General features: G+C 31.4%; 1 protein-coding gene across 2 annotated transcripts in view; it reads left to right on the forward strand.

Moving 5' to 3' along the window:
- The window catches only part of LOC142978720 (alpha-tocopherol transfer protein-like), a 24728-nt gene continuing 10360 nt past the window's right edge, over positions 1-14368 (forward strand). The window contains exons 1-2 of one of the 2 annotated variants that reach the window (XM_076123256.1): positions 1-185; positions 13734-13819. In XM_076123256.1, the coding sequence (XP_075979371.1) occupies positions 13738-13819 (82 nt within the window). In that variant the 5' untranslated portion in view covers positions 1-185; positions 13734-13737. Of the gene's footprint in view, positions 186-12046; positions 12066-13733; positions 13820-14368 lie in introns of those variants that run through there. The other variant, XM_076123257.1, reaches the window with a different exon arrangement.

Consider the following 14368-nt stretch of genomic DNA (forward strand, 5'->3'; position numbering starts at 1 on the left):
TTGAGAGAGCAATCGTCAGTTGGGCTCGACTGCCCGACAGATTTGCGCGCTCCCGATACTGTTAACGAGTGATACTTTTCGTCTCCAACAAATACTTTCGATCAATAAAAAATATTTTGATCGAAAAATCTTTGGAGATTATTTTTTTCTGGTGCGTGTTCCGGCTGTTGCGTGACTTTGTGAATGTAAGTACTTAATATTGGTTTTGTTTTATTTATACTTATTCGGATATTGAGATAATTTAATTTAAACTTAAAACCGTACAAAAAATTTTAAAATTAAGTATTAGGTACGGTGCATTACTTCGGGTTTTTACCTTTTATTTAATGGTGTCTATACTACCAAGCTTAAATTAAATTTAAATACACTTCCTCAGTAGGTATTCTATCCGCAATTTTGAACCTACATACGCATGGTGAACGTATTTAATTAATAAGAAATAAATTATTTATGTCACTATTTTTAAGTATTATCTTTGTGCAATGCCTGGTCACTTACAAGACAGTTCTATTTTTCTAATTAAGTATTTTTTTATGACACATTTTCATTTTTTATTTGAGAAGAGAACTTGGTATTAAAACCGCACTACATAATTAACGTATGTGATAATTAATTCAATAAAACAAAACAATACTTCTTAGTCATCCATAAACTGTAATTTCAAAGATTGACACAGCATATCCAATTGCTGGGCGCTTTAATTACAGACTTCAACACATTTTGTTTGTATTCGAAATTATAGAAGGCTTATAGGCAGTGTTTATATTTTTCCATTAGAATGAACACGGTCATAGCACAGTTACAGCTAGTTAAAAAAAATATGCGGCAAAATTGTTTACGGCTACACGCAAAAATAAAAGAATTGCAACGAAGTATCTAGTTAGTATATTTTCGAGCACCGTGCGGTCACAAAGGTGACCTGTGAAAAATAAATCAATATGATTATAGGACGATGGAAGTTCAATTAAAAAATATCTGATAAGTAGACTAAACATATCCTATACTAATCTAAATTGTTTTTTGTTGTTCATTCTCTCAATTACCTACCAGGTTAATATTATGGCGTGACTCGATGGTTATCAGAGTCGTCTTTGATTGCATTAACTACGTATAACGTACCCATAGCAGGCTTACGGTCAAAGTCAACGAGTATTATACTGCAATTACATAGCCGCAATATTAATTTATAATAAGTAGGTACATCGTCTGTTCTATAGCTATCCACTTTAGATACATACATCATGCCAAAGAAAAACTTTCCATGATTCCCGAGTGAACTTCTTAAAATACTAACGTTTTGAACATAAACCAATTATTTCCAGAATTATCTCTTTATCGACCTCTACATAGAAAGTTCATATTATGCATAACCCTATGCAAGTAAATAAATTAAGTAACTAAAGAATTTCGAATCCGAAGCTGTTAAAGGTGAAGTGGTGTACTTCACCTTTAACAGCTTTATTTATCAGGGGTCATACTGAATCTACTTTGAAATACCTACTTGGAATACCCGTCCGCAATGACCAGAAACAAAAAAAACATTTTAGTCTCATAACAATAAAATACAATAAGAATCAGTAGGTATAATGTTGGATAATCATATTAAAAACAAGCAACAACACTTACGACCTTTTTCAAAGGGTCGTGTCATTTAACTTTACCTTGGTTTAACCCATAGAGTCAACTAGAACTTTTTGTTTGATAATCTTTTGTGTGTTCCTCTTGTAGTACTTTAAACACTTATATCTTCAAACATTGATCAAATAAATATGTACGTATTAACGTTTTCTGTAAACTACAAGTACCTATGTCCATCCGTATTTGTTATGGCGTTCATAACTAAAGAAAAACATCCGTATAGGTACATGGTTGTATGTAGACTAGGAACCAATCATTATGTTTTCGGGTTTTATTTTTAAAGGTGTCTTTTGCTTAATTACTACAGTTAGTCCCTTACAAACACTTTTTTATATTATACTTAGAGATAAAAGACAAAGGCCAACAAGTTCTAACAAATCCCTTGTTTCTCTATATTTATAGGAGAAGACGTTAAAAAATATAACATTCGTTCTCATACACAAATTTTGTCAGAATCGAACGACGAAAGACCGTTGAAATTGCACTTTATTTTGAAGCTGTCCTATTAAAATCGTCCCAAATTAGTAAAATGTACCTACTATTAAAAGAGATAATATAATTTAACTATTGTAACTAATAAAACATTTCCATCTTAAATTGTATTAAAGAGAGATCATCGTATTTATTAATAGCCTTTAAGTACCTAGATAATGACCACAGTAATTAGATATACTAAAATAAAATCTGTCGTAAAACTAACAGATTATTATTTGACCAAGAATATTCCATTAATTAAGTAAGTAAATTCTAGATTCATAATTGAGAACATCATGAGATAGTTCGGTAAGATAATAAATAATTACTAGTTATATAATCTTAGTCTAAAAAATATGGTAAAAAATAGATGCAATGTATTGACGTCCGTGATCAAGAAACAACATACAATTAGCCAGGTATATATTTAACCGATGAGCCATTGACGTAGATGTCAAATTAACAAAAAAAAAAAATCTTGATACATTTTGGGGTTCGGCAACTTCATAACAATATTTTTTCCCTAATGAAAGGATAAAGAAAATATTGTTCTTTATTTCATTGAACATTATTTAGATAAAGGGGTACAGTTGTTCAGATATTAGAGCCTGTAAGTTGCACATTATAAAGTTGCTATTCCGTTCCTGACCTGATAGGGAAGTGAAGTTGATTCTAGGCTTGCTTGAAAAAGGGAGTACTGTCTTTTGGTAAGAGCTAGCGAGAAACAAAACACAGTGCACGGCACATAGTACCTACATCTATGGTACAATCCATAGTACCTACCTACATATGTATATATTTAGTAACCAATACGAATGAAAAATATGAATCCTATATATATTACTAGCTTTTACCCGCGACTTTGTCCGCCACCTGAACTTTCTCATGGAAATGCGTCATTTTCCCGGGGTAAAAAGTAGCCTATGTCTTTTCTCGGGTATCAACATATCTCCATACCAAATTTCATGCAAATTGGTTCAGTAGTTTAGGCGTGATTGAGTAACAGACAGACAGACAGAGTTACTTTCGCATTTATAATATTAGTATGGATTGTCTTCAATAGACATTAAATTTTATTATGATCCAAAGTACTAGGTACAAAGTACAAATGATATGCAGCCATTTGCCAGACATTGAGAACAGCTCTGCGTGTGCTAAATAATTACTGCATTCGTGTAATACTTTCTAAGGCAATAAAAACCACGGTAATACGGCCATTGACCCAAGGTTTGTACGATTTATCACATAAACCATGTATCGATAACAGTGAACGTAATTAACGATGTCTTGCAGCTTATTATTGTTTATTTACAATCAGTTGAATTATTGAGATATAGTTGATAAACGCGTGTCTTGTTGAGTTACTGCAAAACACGCATCGAGCATTTGGTTTTACTATTTGTATAGTCCAATAACTTAGTAGAGAGTCTTGGTATGCGCGATTTATCTAGATTATGATTAATAATTCTATGTATTCCCGCAGCTCATCATTGATGTTCTAAATTGTAATTTATTTAAACCTCCGTCAGCTTGCATACAAGGTTCTCTACTAAGATGTTGACCTATAGACAAGACTGTAAAATTGTTTGGTACCTAATTCATTCATATATTTGTTAAAGCGTTTGTTGTAGATACCTTATTTGTGATTTCTTTATAATAATAAAATATCTATTATGTCATATTATTGCATTTATTAAATAAATGCATATTGGAAAATATCGATATGCAGAAGAACGCGAATATTAACATGCTAAATATAGTAATTAATAAAGATAATAATGCCGGATGCATCATATATTTTGTATAATACGAAGCGATGTTCGCACTGCAATAATTCATTCATAATAACAAGTTTACATGCATATATAAGAAGTTATAAAGTTTACATTTTATAACGGGCCAGACGAGACTCAAAAACGGAAATATTATCAAAAATTTTAGAAAGTCTTTAGTTATCCTATTTTGTTCAGAATGTTTATATCACATTCTCTCTAATGGCAACAAATAATTTATGTAACGCTTCTCACGACTGAGTAATTAAATCATTTTTGAATTTTGACATCAATTACATTTGACGAGAATTAAGAAGCATTTTTGAGTGTGTTTTTATTGTAACTTATTTTTAGTTACATAAGACATAACTGTAAAACATTAATTAACTAGTTAATTCAATTATTTATCATGTAATCACTTGTAATAATTACGTTTGTTATGCGTCGTTAATGTCCTATTAAAAATTAGAATTGCTTACCGAATAATTAATTACTTAAATACTATTAGTTTATTTTGGGTTTTGTTAATATAATATAATTACGATTGATTATAACTATTTGTTTCATATTGATCGAATATAATTCAAATGTGCTACCGTTCGGAAAAAATATGTAATTAACCATAGACTGACTCAAACAGTCATTTTATTCGTAATCATGTTAGTTCGTAACCTTCTTAGGTTAATCCTTCAAAAGTACGTTAGTATCAATTAAAGCAATATAACTTGTTTATACATTAATTGCATGTAATCGACTTGTAACCTAAATATCTTATAATTGACTATAATGCTTATAAATATTCTAATAGCAAGTAATTCAATGATTTGTTAACGTCGATATTCCATGGATTATGAGTTTCATCACCTCTCATTTTTGACTTTTTTGATTTTCAATTTTAGTATGGTAATTTACATGTATTGCGAGTACTTGTTTACAATGTTTTACCGAACGAGTGTCAGTAGTGTAGCTAAGTTACATGATGAGTGTCATGCTGAGCACCAAAAAATAAATATTGGGTTCTGCTAATATACAACGAAGGCCGGGATCTATAGGGGCCGTCGAGTTCTATAAAAAAATCAGTGATTGTTATAGTCGTTTGGGATCTGATTGTGTTTTTATAAAAACTTTGCCGTGATAACATACTATATGTACTTTTTAAACATATATTGTGTTTAAGGTTAACCGACAATAATATTCAAGTTAGTCGTCACAAAGCTACCACTATATTCGAATCAATTTTATAATCCCCGTACGGAAATTCTGAGCTGAAAACTCATTAAGTGATTACCCATCCGTATACTGATAAATTGAGCAATGATGATGATTCCTATGTACTTATACAATGTAGGAACAAACATTGTATCGACCAGATTATGGTTACAACATATGATTCCTACTTCAGATCAGTCGATAAACTGAATTAGGTATAATTAGATAGAGTAGCCATAATAACACGTCGGTATTGTAGAAATAAAAGGTAAACGTATATTTAAAACTACCGGAACATTATGATTCAATGATTTGTAGATAAATGCTTTTGAAAATCATGATATTTCATTTTTTTTATGAACTCGAATGTTTTTTTTATTTATACTTAAATGTTCTTCTAGTATTATTTTATTATGATCGACAGTTCTAGAGCTATTTCCTACTTAATTGTACTTATATTTGTATTATGTTTTTAGTGTATTTATTTTGTAGAGGTTTATTTTTCTCGCTGCAATGGTGGCAACTGTTATTCTGTTTACGGCAATATAAAATGAAATATAAAAGCTAGGCTCGCAACAAAACATGTTGTTTTGTTTAAGATACCATTCCTAAAATATCATTGGAAGGGACCAAATAATTAACATGAGGAAATCAACGCAGATAAAAGGAACAATTTATATTTCACGAACCGGTTAACTTAAAAATCAGATAAAAAAATGATTGTTCGGTCGCCTCTCGTAATTGTTACGAGTAGATTGTATTTATAAGATTAAACAGGAAAACATGAATTATATCTGAACATTGTACTGCAATTAATTTGAAATTTTAGGACGAAACTATTGGAAGAATTTGATATAATTTGGAACGCAGATAAAATAATTTATCCACTAACATACCAACTTAAAAATCAATAAAATCATTTATGCATTTAGCTTTAATACTGACAAATTTCTTATCTTAAATGTGACGAATAGTTCCAATTGCGAACAAAGTCGCGGGAAGAAGCTTGTACATTATTTCTATGAAGGTACGCGGAAGCATCGTTGTAAAGACATCAACGCACGACATTTCACAAAAAGGGTCGAGAAAGTTCCGAGAACACAATTTTGTAGTCTTCCGTAAATTGGTATGAATAAACCAGGAAATTACATTTTGACAAGAACAACTACCTTTTACTGCGATTTATTATACGAAAATAAGCATTGAAATATGTATTACCGATACCTATTTTTTTAACCTTTGTGGTGATTGAAATTAATTGCTCATAATTAAATATTACAGCAGAATTTAAATTGTCGCCTTACAATACCTACTATAATACTTGCTTATTCGTTTTTAAATTTAGATTATTGTTTGTAATTTCAAGTTTATTAATAACCGCTTCTGACTTGAATTGACGCACTGATCTCGGAAAAGGTGCATCGTAAAAACCCAGTGTTTTAAACAAGACTATAAATAACCTATAAGGAAAATTATTAAGTAGTAGGTATGCCTTTTAAATTGTATCATTCATATATACAATCATGCTTCTCTCTCACAGGGGTATGTAGAGACGATAGAACGCCACTTGGTACGATCCTTACAAACTTCCCTTGCCTCATTAACATCCATACATTTTGTCAGGACCGCCAGTTACGAGTACTACGCACCTTTTGTAAGACATCAACATTTTTAAATTGTATTTATTATTGAACTCTATTATAAAATCTTTCAAGCATTTTGTTTCTCATTCCAATTACTCAAGTCATAAAGTGGTTACGTGTTTAAGTATCTGGATAGCTTCTAGCGTGCAAATTATTCGGGTTTAATATAAATTACTTAATTGTTCTCGTATATTTAATTTCGTAATGCAACTCATTCATTTTCAGGCGATTACTCACGAAATCGCAACATTAATAGTGAGCAATTAAAATGTATTTTTGTAACTAAAATTCTTACGCGACCTTCGTAGTCTTAGCAATTATTAAGATCTTAATTTGGACATTGAACTGCAATCCAAACTGCAGCAGAAGCTTTTAACTCTTTACGAAAACAAAACCACAAACATCTCGCTACTTCTAAAAAAATAGCTTTATATTATAATTGATACATACTTATCTACAATGACGTTTCTACGTTACAAAGAATGCTATAATCTCTTATATCTGTATACGTATTTATATAAAAGAATATTTATATAATAATATATACTTTAAATACAATTGTATAATGGCGGATTTAATGCCTAAAGCATTTTCTCTAAGTAGGCTGATGTATATAGATTAACGAATCAGGCGTATAAAAAAATTATGAGGACTATTCTAGAAAGGGTTTGAAATAAATAACAAAGCGGCAAAATAAAGTTTATATAAATTGTACGGAAATATGCATGTATAAAAACTATGCAATATTATATAAATACAATTACACACTTCGTCTAAATTTCAGAAACCGCATTCATTTTGAAATCGCAGACAGACAGTCTATTTATACGAGTTAAGATCAATCAACAAATAAGTGGAACTAACTAAGTATTCGTTACGATATCTCACGATGTGTTGCTGCTGTTTTGTAATCATCTCGGTACTAGGGCCTTGGATAATATTCGGTTCAATGTGAAATCGATTCACCTTGCGATGCTGTACTCGTATTATGGTTTTACTAAGATTTTATGGTCATAACTTGAGTATATAATAATATTTTACTGTTATGGAATGACGAATCATACTATTCTTGACCATTTTGATATTATAAATGCGTAGGTAACTTACCTATCACTAACTCTATGTCTGTTACACCCAAAACCCTATTTGGATCATTGTTCATAGTTTGTATCCTTGCCGCCGAGAAAAGACAAAGGTCCTTTTAAATCTAAATTCTTTGGAGTTAAACTGCTACAGCTTTCATTGACTTTCCTTTTTTAGCTTTCTTTACTTTATAAAAGCGGTGCAGAAAGTATTGACTAAACATGGACATGATTCAGGCGGCCAGGTTTTTGTTCAACATTAAGTTTTTTCTTTTTGATCTTCGGATCTTCATCTTACCATCAGACTACGTTCTCATGTTTCCGACACTGATTACATTTAGTTAAGACAAACTCCCACATTTGTATATGTAATCTTTTAAATTGTAAAGAGCCATTTACTAGGTACCTAAATCTAATTTCTACTTATTTTTCTTTTTTGTATGATCTTTCTTTCGGCTACCTTTTTCTACCATGAGTTTACATACTCATAGAATGCCTTAGAGGTTTCGTTACAACTTTTCCTCATGTTTAACATTCTGGATACGTACTAACTAGAAGATTATTTAAAAATAATTACCTTATAAATAAATATTAAACATAATAGTTTTGGATAATTTTGTTTCTCATCAAAGGTGAATCAAGTTTTTTACGGACAACAATATACGCATTAATTATTTAGCGCTACTTTAACTACTAATTGATTGTAATTACGGTGTCTTGTTATCTGATTTATGAAGATTAATGATACCTGAACTATTTTTATTGCTAGGTACTTTATAAATAATGTAACAGATTAAGTAAAGTCAAAACAAATGAATCACGTACGTGACTGTGATCTTAATACATTATTATATTAAGCATTGACTCCATAAAGGAATGACGTAGATGTATTAAAGAAAATTGCTTGCGATTTTCGACCTAGCCCTTTGCAATTCCGGGTTAAAAGTTCAAAATGTCAGTGGTTAATTGCAGTGATTCAGAATGTGTGGCATTCATGTGCAGGGTTGCTAGACTTATGGTTGCCGAGACATTTTAAGGGCTTTATATGGTTCAAGCTATACTGTCGTACAAACCTTTACTCCCTATTTGATCCTGGTTTGATTTTGTTAAAAAATCATAGTCTTTGTTTGACCCCGGTTCTTCAACTATCCTCATACTAATGTAGTATGGCAATATGGATATAGCATTCAATCTCTCCGTTTGTTTAAGGCTAAGAGCCGCCAAACTTTTCCGCATCAAGAAATCCGGGAAATTAGGTTCTCATTACTATAACTGGAGCAAGAGTTAGAAAAAGTCAGAATACGCAAATAATCCCGAATTTTATCTCGCAGCCCTGCTTATATTCACTAGTCATATAGCCCTTTACAAGTATGTACTACCTTTAGTCGTCCGATGGGTTCATATGCGGCCTTGTTCAACAGATAGTCGACAAACTGGTTAGAGTTACTTTCGAATAATTAGCGGAGTTTCGTATGAGAGTATTGGCACAGCAACTGTTACTGACGACACGTGATAACTCCTTCACGTGTTTGTACGATTAAATTCTAATACATTTCTATTTTAATGATCGTGGTTAGTGAACTTTATGACCGAGATTTGGTTTTCTAAATAAATCTAATCTAAATCGATATGGATCGTTATGGCTACTACAAATTCTTTATTATACCTATATAATATAGAAGTAACTCTAAATATATTTTTATTTTATTCTGTAAATTGGGAAATTTTGGCAGATTAGTAAATGAATTTACTGCTTACCTACGAACTATCTCATAGTTAACTGTGTATAAATGTTATAGTTTATGTTAAATAGATAACAAACTCGTTTTTTCTCGACCAAATAGTTAACGATGGAATTTCCAAAAGAATACCGTCCGTAATACTTAGCGAAGATATTTTTAAATGACATTGAATGTCTCAAAAATATGTTTATGGCAGTGCATCATCTCTCCATACTCCGTAATGTCCGTATAGGCAAAATAACCTGTTTCCCTTGACACACATTATTTTCTTTCTTGTCTGACATAGCGGTTAACTGCAACATTTAAAGTTTATTTCAATATATTGGCTTTCAAAACCTTACTTTTATAAGTAGCAATGGTTTTTTTCCGCAGCATGTTCGTATTAAGTATACGTACCCTATACATATTGTAAGTCGACAGTTAAACTGATTAAAGTGCCGGGAGGTTTAACTAAATACTATCATTTAGGTAATCTTAAATCTATACTAATATTATAAAGCTGAAGAGTTTGTTTGTTTGTTTGTTTGAATGCGCTAATCTCCGGAACAACTGGTCCGATTTGAAAAAAATCTTTCAGTGTTAGATAGACCATTTATCGAGGAAGGTTTGAGGCTATATAACATTACGCTATGGCCAGTAGGAACGGAGTAGCAACGAAAAATGTTACAAAAACGGGGAAAATTATGACCCATTCTCTCTTATGTGACGCAAGCGAAGTTGCGCGGGTCAGCTATTCTATTCATAAAAGCGTCGGATATATTTATAGTTTCGAATACTGTTAATATAAACCACGTATTTCTGTCTTAAAATATCTTGCATCTAGTCTTAGTATTACAGGAAATTACACTGGTTATGTCAGGAGATTATGAATCTACGAATATAAATGCTAATTTTAATACTTGCGCATACTTGTACATGACTACGGTTACTTAATATAATAGATCTTATTAATATTTTTTCTAAATATACATAGTTATTTATTTTATTACAAATAAATGCGATTATCAAATAAATATAAGATTATAGATTGCTAGCGGACCCGACAGACGTAGTCCTGTCTACACGTCTTTAATTTGAAAATTTTAAACTTTTTTTAATAATTTAAACCATTCTCAGATCCCCTTGAACACACATAAAAAAATTCATCAAAATCGGACCAGTCGTTTAAGAGAAGTTCAGTGACATACACACTTACAGAAGCATTATATATATAAAGATTATCAAATAATAAAGAAAGGTCGTTGCACCCATTCAACATAGAACTGCAAATCAGACGCAGGCTTTATTTATAACTTTCAAGTTTCAAATCTCGCAATTGCATTACATTACGACATACATTTTGAACGCATGCAGTTATTGCAATTATCATCGACGTCGTAATTTTGTATTTTGAGCAATTATTTGTAATACATTTGTATCGGATGCAATTTGTAACATACATTTATGAGTTACACGGTACTTTTCTGGCACTTTAGACTTACAAACTGGTTTGAAGGAGTAGAACATTGAACGTTGAATGGCTTAAAACCAAGACATATTTTTAGAGAGTCTACGTTATTGCAAAGTAATTTTAGTTTATTTAGTAGTAAGTTTTTGATAAGAGTTAGGTAGCAATACTTAAAAAAACAAATGAAAAATGAATCTCAAAAACATTGTTACTTTCGATTCTCTATCACTCTAGACTATCCACAACCGGCTACCGGCTAGATATCGAGAAATTTTGTATAAAAATCTGATCAGCGTCTCTAACGGCCGTCGTAGAAACTATTTTTGCAGTATTTTGAATTGTTAAACTTTCGGTGGTCACCTATCAGCTTTGAAATTAAGCTTCAAATCTAAGTACTATAACAGTCTAAACATCTAAATCAATAAAAAAAGCAGCTGGAGGTCTAATCTATAAAGGTTGTAAGTAATTTAAAAAGAGTAAGAATAAAATGTCAAAGTTATTTCGGTAGTGGGAAATCCAAACTTATTTACATCTATTTTCAATATTTGATATAAGTATCCTATAGCCACGCGAGTTGATTTCAAGTTTAAATACTATTCTTGTATTCAAGCCGCATACGAAGCTCTTTGTATAGAAACAATGCGTACTATTAATGTTTGGTGAACTTGGTACGATTGCGTGCTTTACGAACAATGAGTTGACAGGTAAATGAGCATTCAACAGTATCAAATTATTGCGCCTGTATTTGTTGAAGAATTAGTCTTTGATTTGAAAAAGCCCGCAATCTGTCAACTATTTTCCACTTTATCCTACGTTTTATGTACCTAACCGTTTTTTTCTTTTTGTTCTTAATTATTAAGTAAAATACTTATTCGTAGAATCTGTGTTTGTAATTAATTTCTTATCTCAAACAGATGAAATGTCGTAAATATTAATGAAGAATTTAGCTTCGGTGGTGTAGTAAAATGGTTGATTACATACAGAACAAAATGATCATTATTAACGCGTGACTTTCATTCAGTTAAGCACAATCATATTCATCCCTATTGCAGTATTAGGTAAGAAATTAAAACCTTCAAATATTTAAACATTTATTAGTTTAACTACTTACTGTCTTTTTGTATCGCTCTTATCCTTAACAATCGCGTAATACCTGGTAATAATCATCTCTGGACAAAAATATGTTCTTTGACAGATAATTACATACATTTACTATTACTTTATCTGTCGAAAAATCTATTCCTCAGTTTAAAAACTAGCACTTAAAAAATATTTAAAATTTCCAAGTATTTTTTAATTTGTTAATACTTATTTATAAAAAAACATTTTTTGATGAGTTAGCCGTAATTATTCAATGGTTTCCGTTAACATGATATCTACACACAACAAACTCAACAAACTGGATATTTTAATAATGGCCCATAATCAAACACGTGATAATTGTTTCCATATGATTTGATTGAATACGTGTCCATATGAGTGATGTATTATTATAAACAAAACGTAAGTACTTGGGACTTAAACGGACAGTATAGTTCTGCGTTATATTATAGACTTAAATGAATAGAGTAGGTAAACCATAATAAATGTGAAGGAAATCCGATGATTAATTACGATTATAGATGCGAACCTATTCGTGGAATAAGCATTTAAAATGGCATAATGCAATGTTCTTATAACACGTGCCAATAATGTGCCTGTATTTTTTTTGACATTGAATTTTTTTAAATTGCTAACTATTATTTGACATAAAATACCAACAAAATGAATTGCCTTGTTTGGAATGCAGGTGAATATGCTCAGCCTGGTATCTGCGAACTAGTTGTGTCGAACGCTTTTTGAAAGTCACCGACTGTTTACTACTCGTATTTTGAAATTTACGCGCAATTACGAGTAGTTTCATAAATCCCAAAAGTAATATAAAATTCCGGGTTGATTAGGATGGCTTAATCTTTTCGAAAGGTTTTTGGTATGCAAGAGGTTTGTCGTACTGTTTTATTTTACAAACAATGTGAACTCGCAAACATTGTAATGCGTTAAACAATAGATGTAACGTCACTTTATAAGAACGTTTCGAACAATAAACTGAATATAATTGTATCAACTGTCTACAAAGGAAAATGTTTAAGAGGAAAATCCGTGTAGCAAATGTACGATAATATATTTATTGAACAAGTTGGTATATTGTTAAAGAACCTTAAACATTTGACCTTAAGAATAAGGGAGTCACGTGAATTTAAAAATAACGAAATTATACTGATTGATTTTATTACCACCGTCATCGATTACACATTTTTACCGGTTTAAAACTACAGAACATAGAAAAAACCTTATGCTTAATGTTTTGAATAAATTGAAAACACGCGTAAACAATTAACTCTTTACGACCTAGTTATGTTCTTAAATGGATAAGCGCCTATCGCGAGAAAACACGAACGATTTTCCAAATTCATGGCGAAAGTTGACTCTGTAGCACTTACCCCCGGTTCATAATGTAAATTTAGTTGTAGTTTATCTATTCAATAGCGTTTGAACTCATATAAAAAATGCCATTGAATAGATAAACTACCGCTAAATGTACTCAGAAACCGGGTATTAGCAGTAACCGAGTTCGAGTCTCATATAAAGAAGCCTGTTGACAAAACATCGTCGACGTTATTTTGTGGGTGGATCAGCGACTTGTTTGGTCTCCAATAAAGGTTCTCACCAAGATCTTTTTGTTTTAGAAAAATGCCTGAAGTAGACGATTGCCGGGAACTGGCCACGATCAAAGATTGGCTCTGCAAGCAACCGCATCTACCTCATGATGTTGGTAAGTAATACACTCTATTCTTACTATTTCTTACAACATTACGGAACAGCGATAACGAGAAACATTCCGTTTGTTTTTGCTAGTTTGTGGGAAACAAGAAAACAGATCTATAGTAAGTTCAACACAATCAACTTCTGAATTACGTTACTAAAGTACTCGTCACGAGAAATCCTGAACGTTGGTTTACAAAATGTATAGCTTCTCATTACGGTTACTAATTTTTTTCGGGATTCACTCCCACACACCTATTATAATGGTAGTAATTTGACCTCAGACCTCCATCTTGTAATCTTAATTAGACATATTATTGTCCTGGTTTCTAGACTTGTGAACAAGTATCAATAAGTTATCAGGCGTAATTTTGACAGTAGTTTTCATACATTTACCTACCTGATAGACATTTAACCGTGACCTGTGATACTGGCCCATATAGCCTTGTTTCCTGTTGATCGCTATAACTACAACGGATACAATAAAACCAGATGATCTCAATTGATATCACTAATCATTGTATGCGTGTATAATTGACATGAATGTGAACACTAACTT

This window comes from Anticarsia gemmatalis, chromosome 15 (genome assembly GCF_050436995.1).
Source record: "Anticarsia gemmatalis isolate Benzon Research Colony breed Stoneville strain chromosome 15, ilAntGemm2 primary, whole genome shotgun sequence".
In the NCBI taxonomy this organism is placed as follows: domain Eukaryota; kingdom Metazoa; phylum Arthropoda; class Insecta; order Lepidoptera; family Erebidae; genus Anticarsia; species Anticarsia gemmatalis.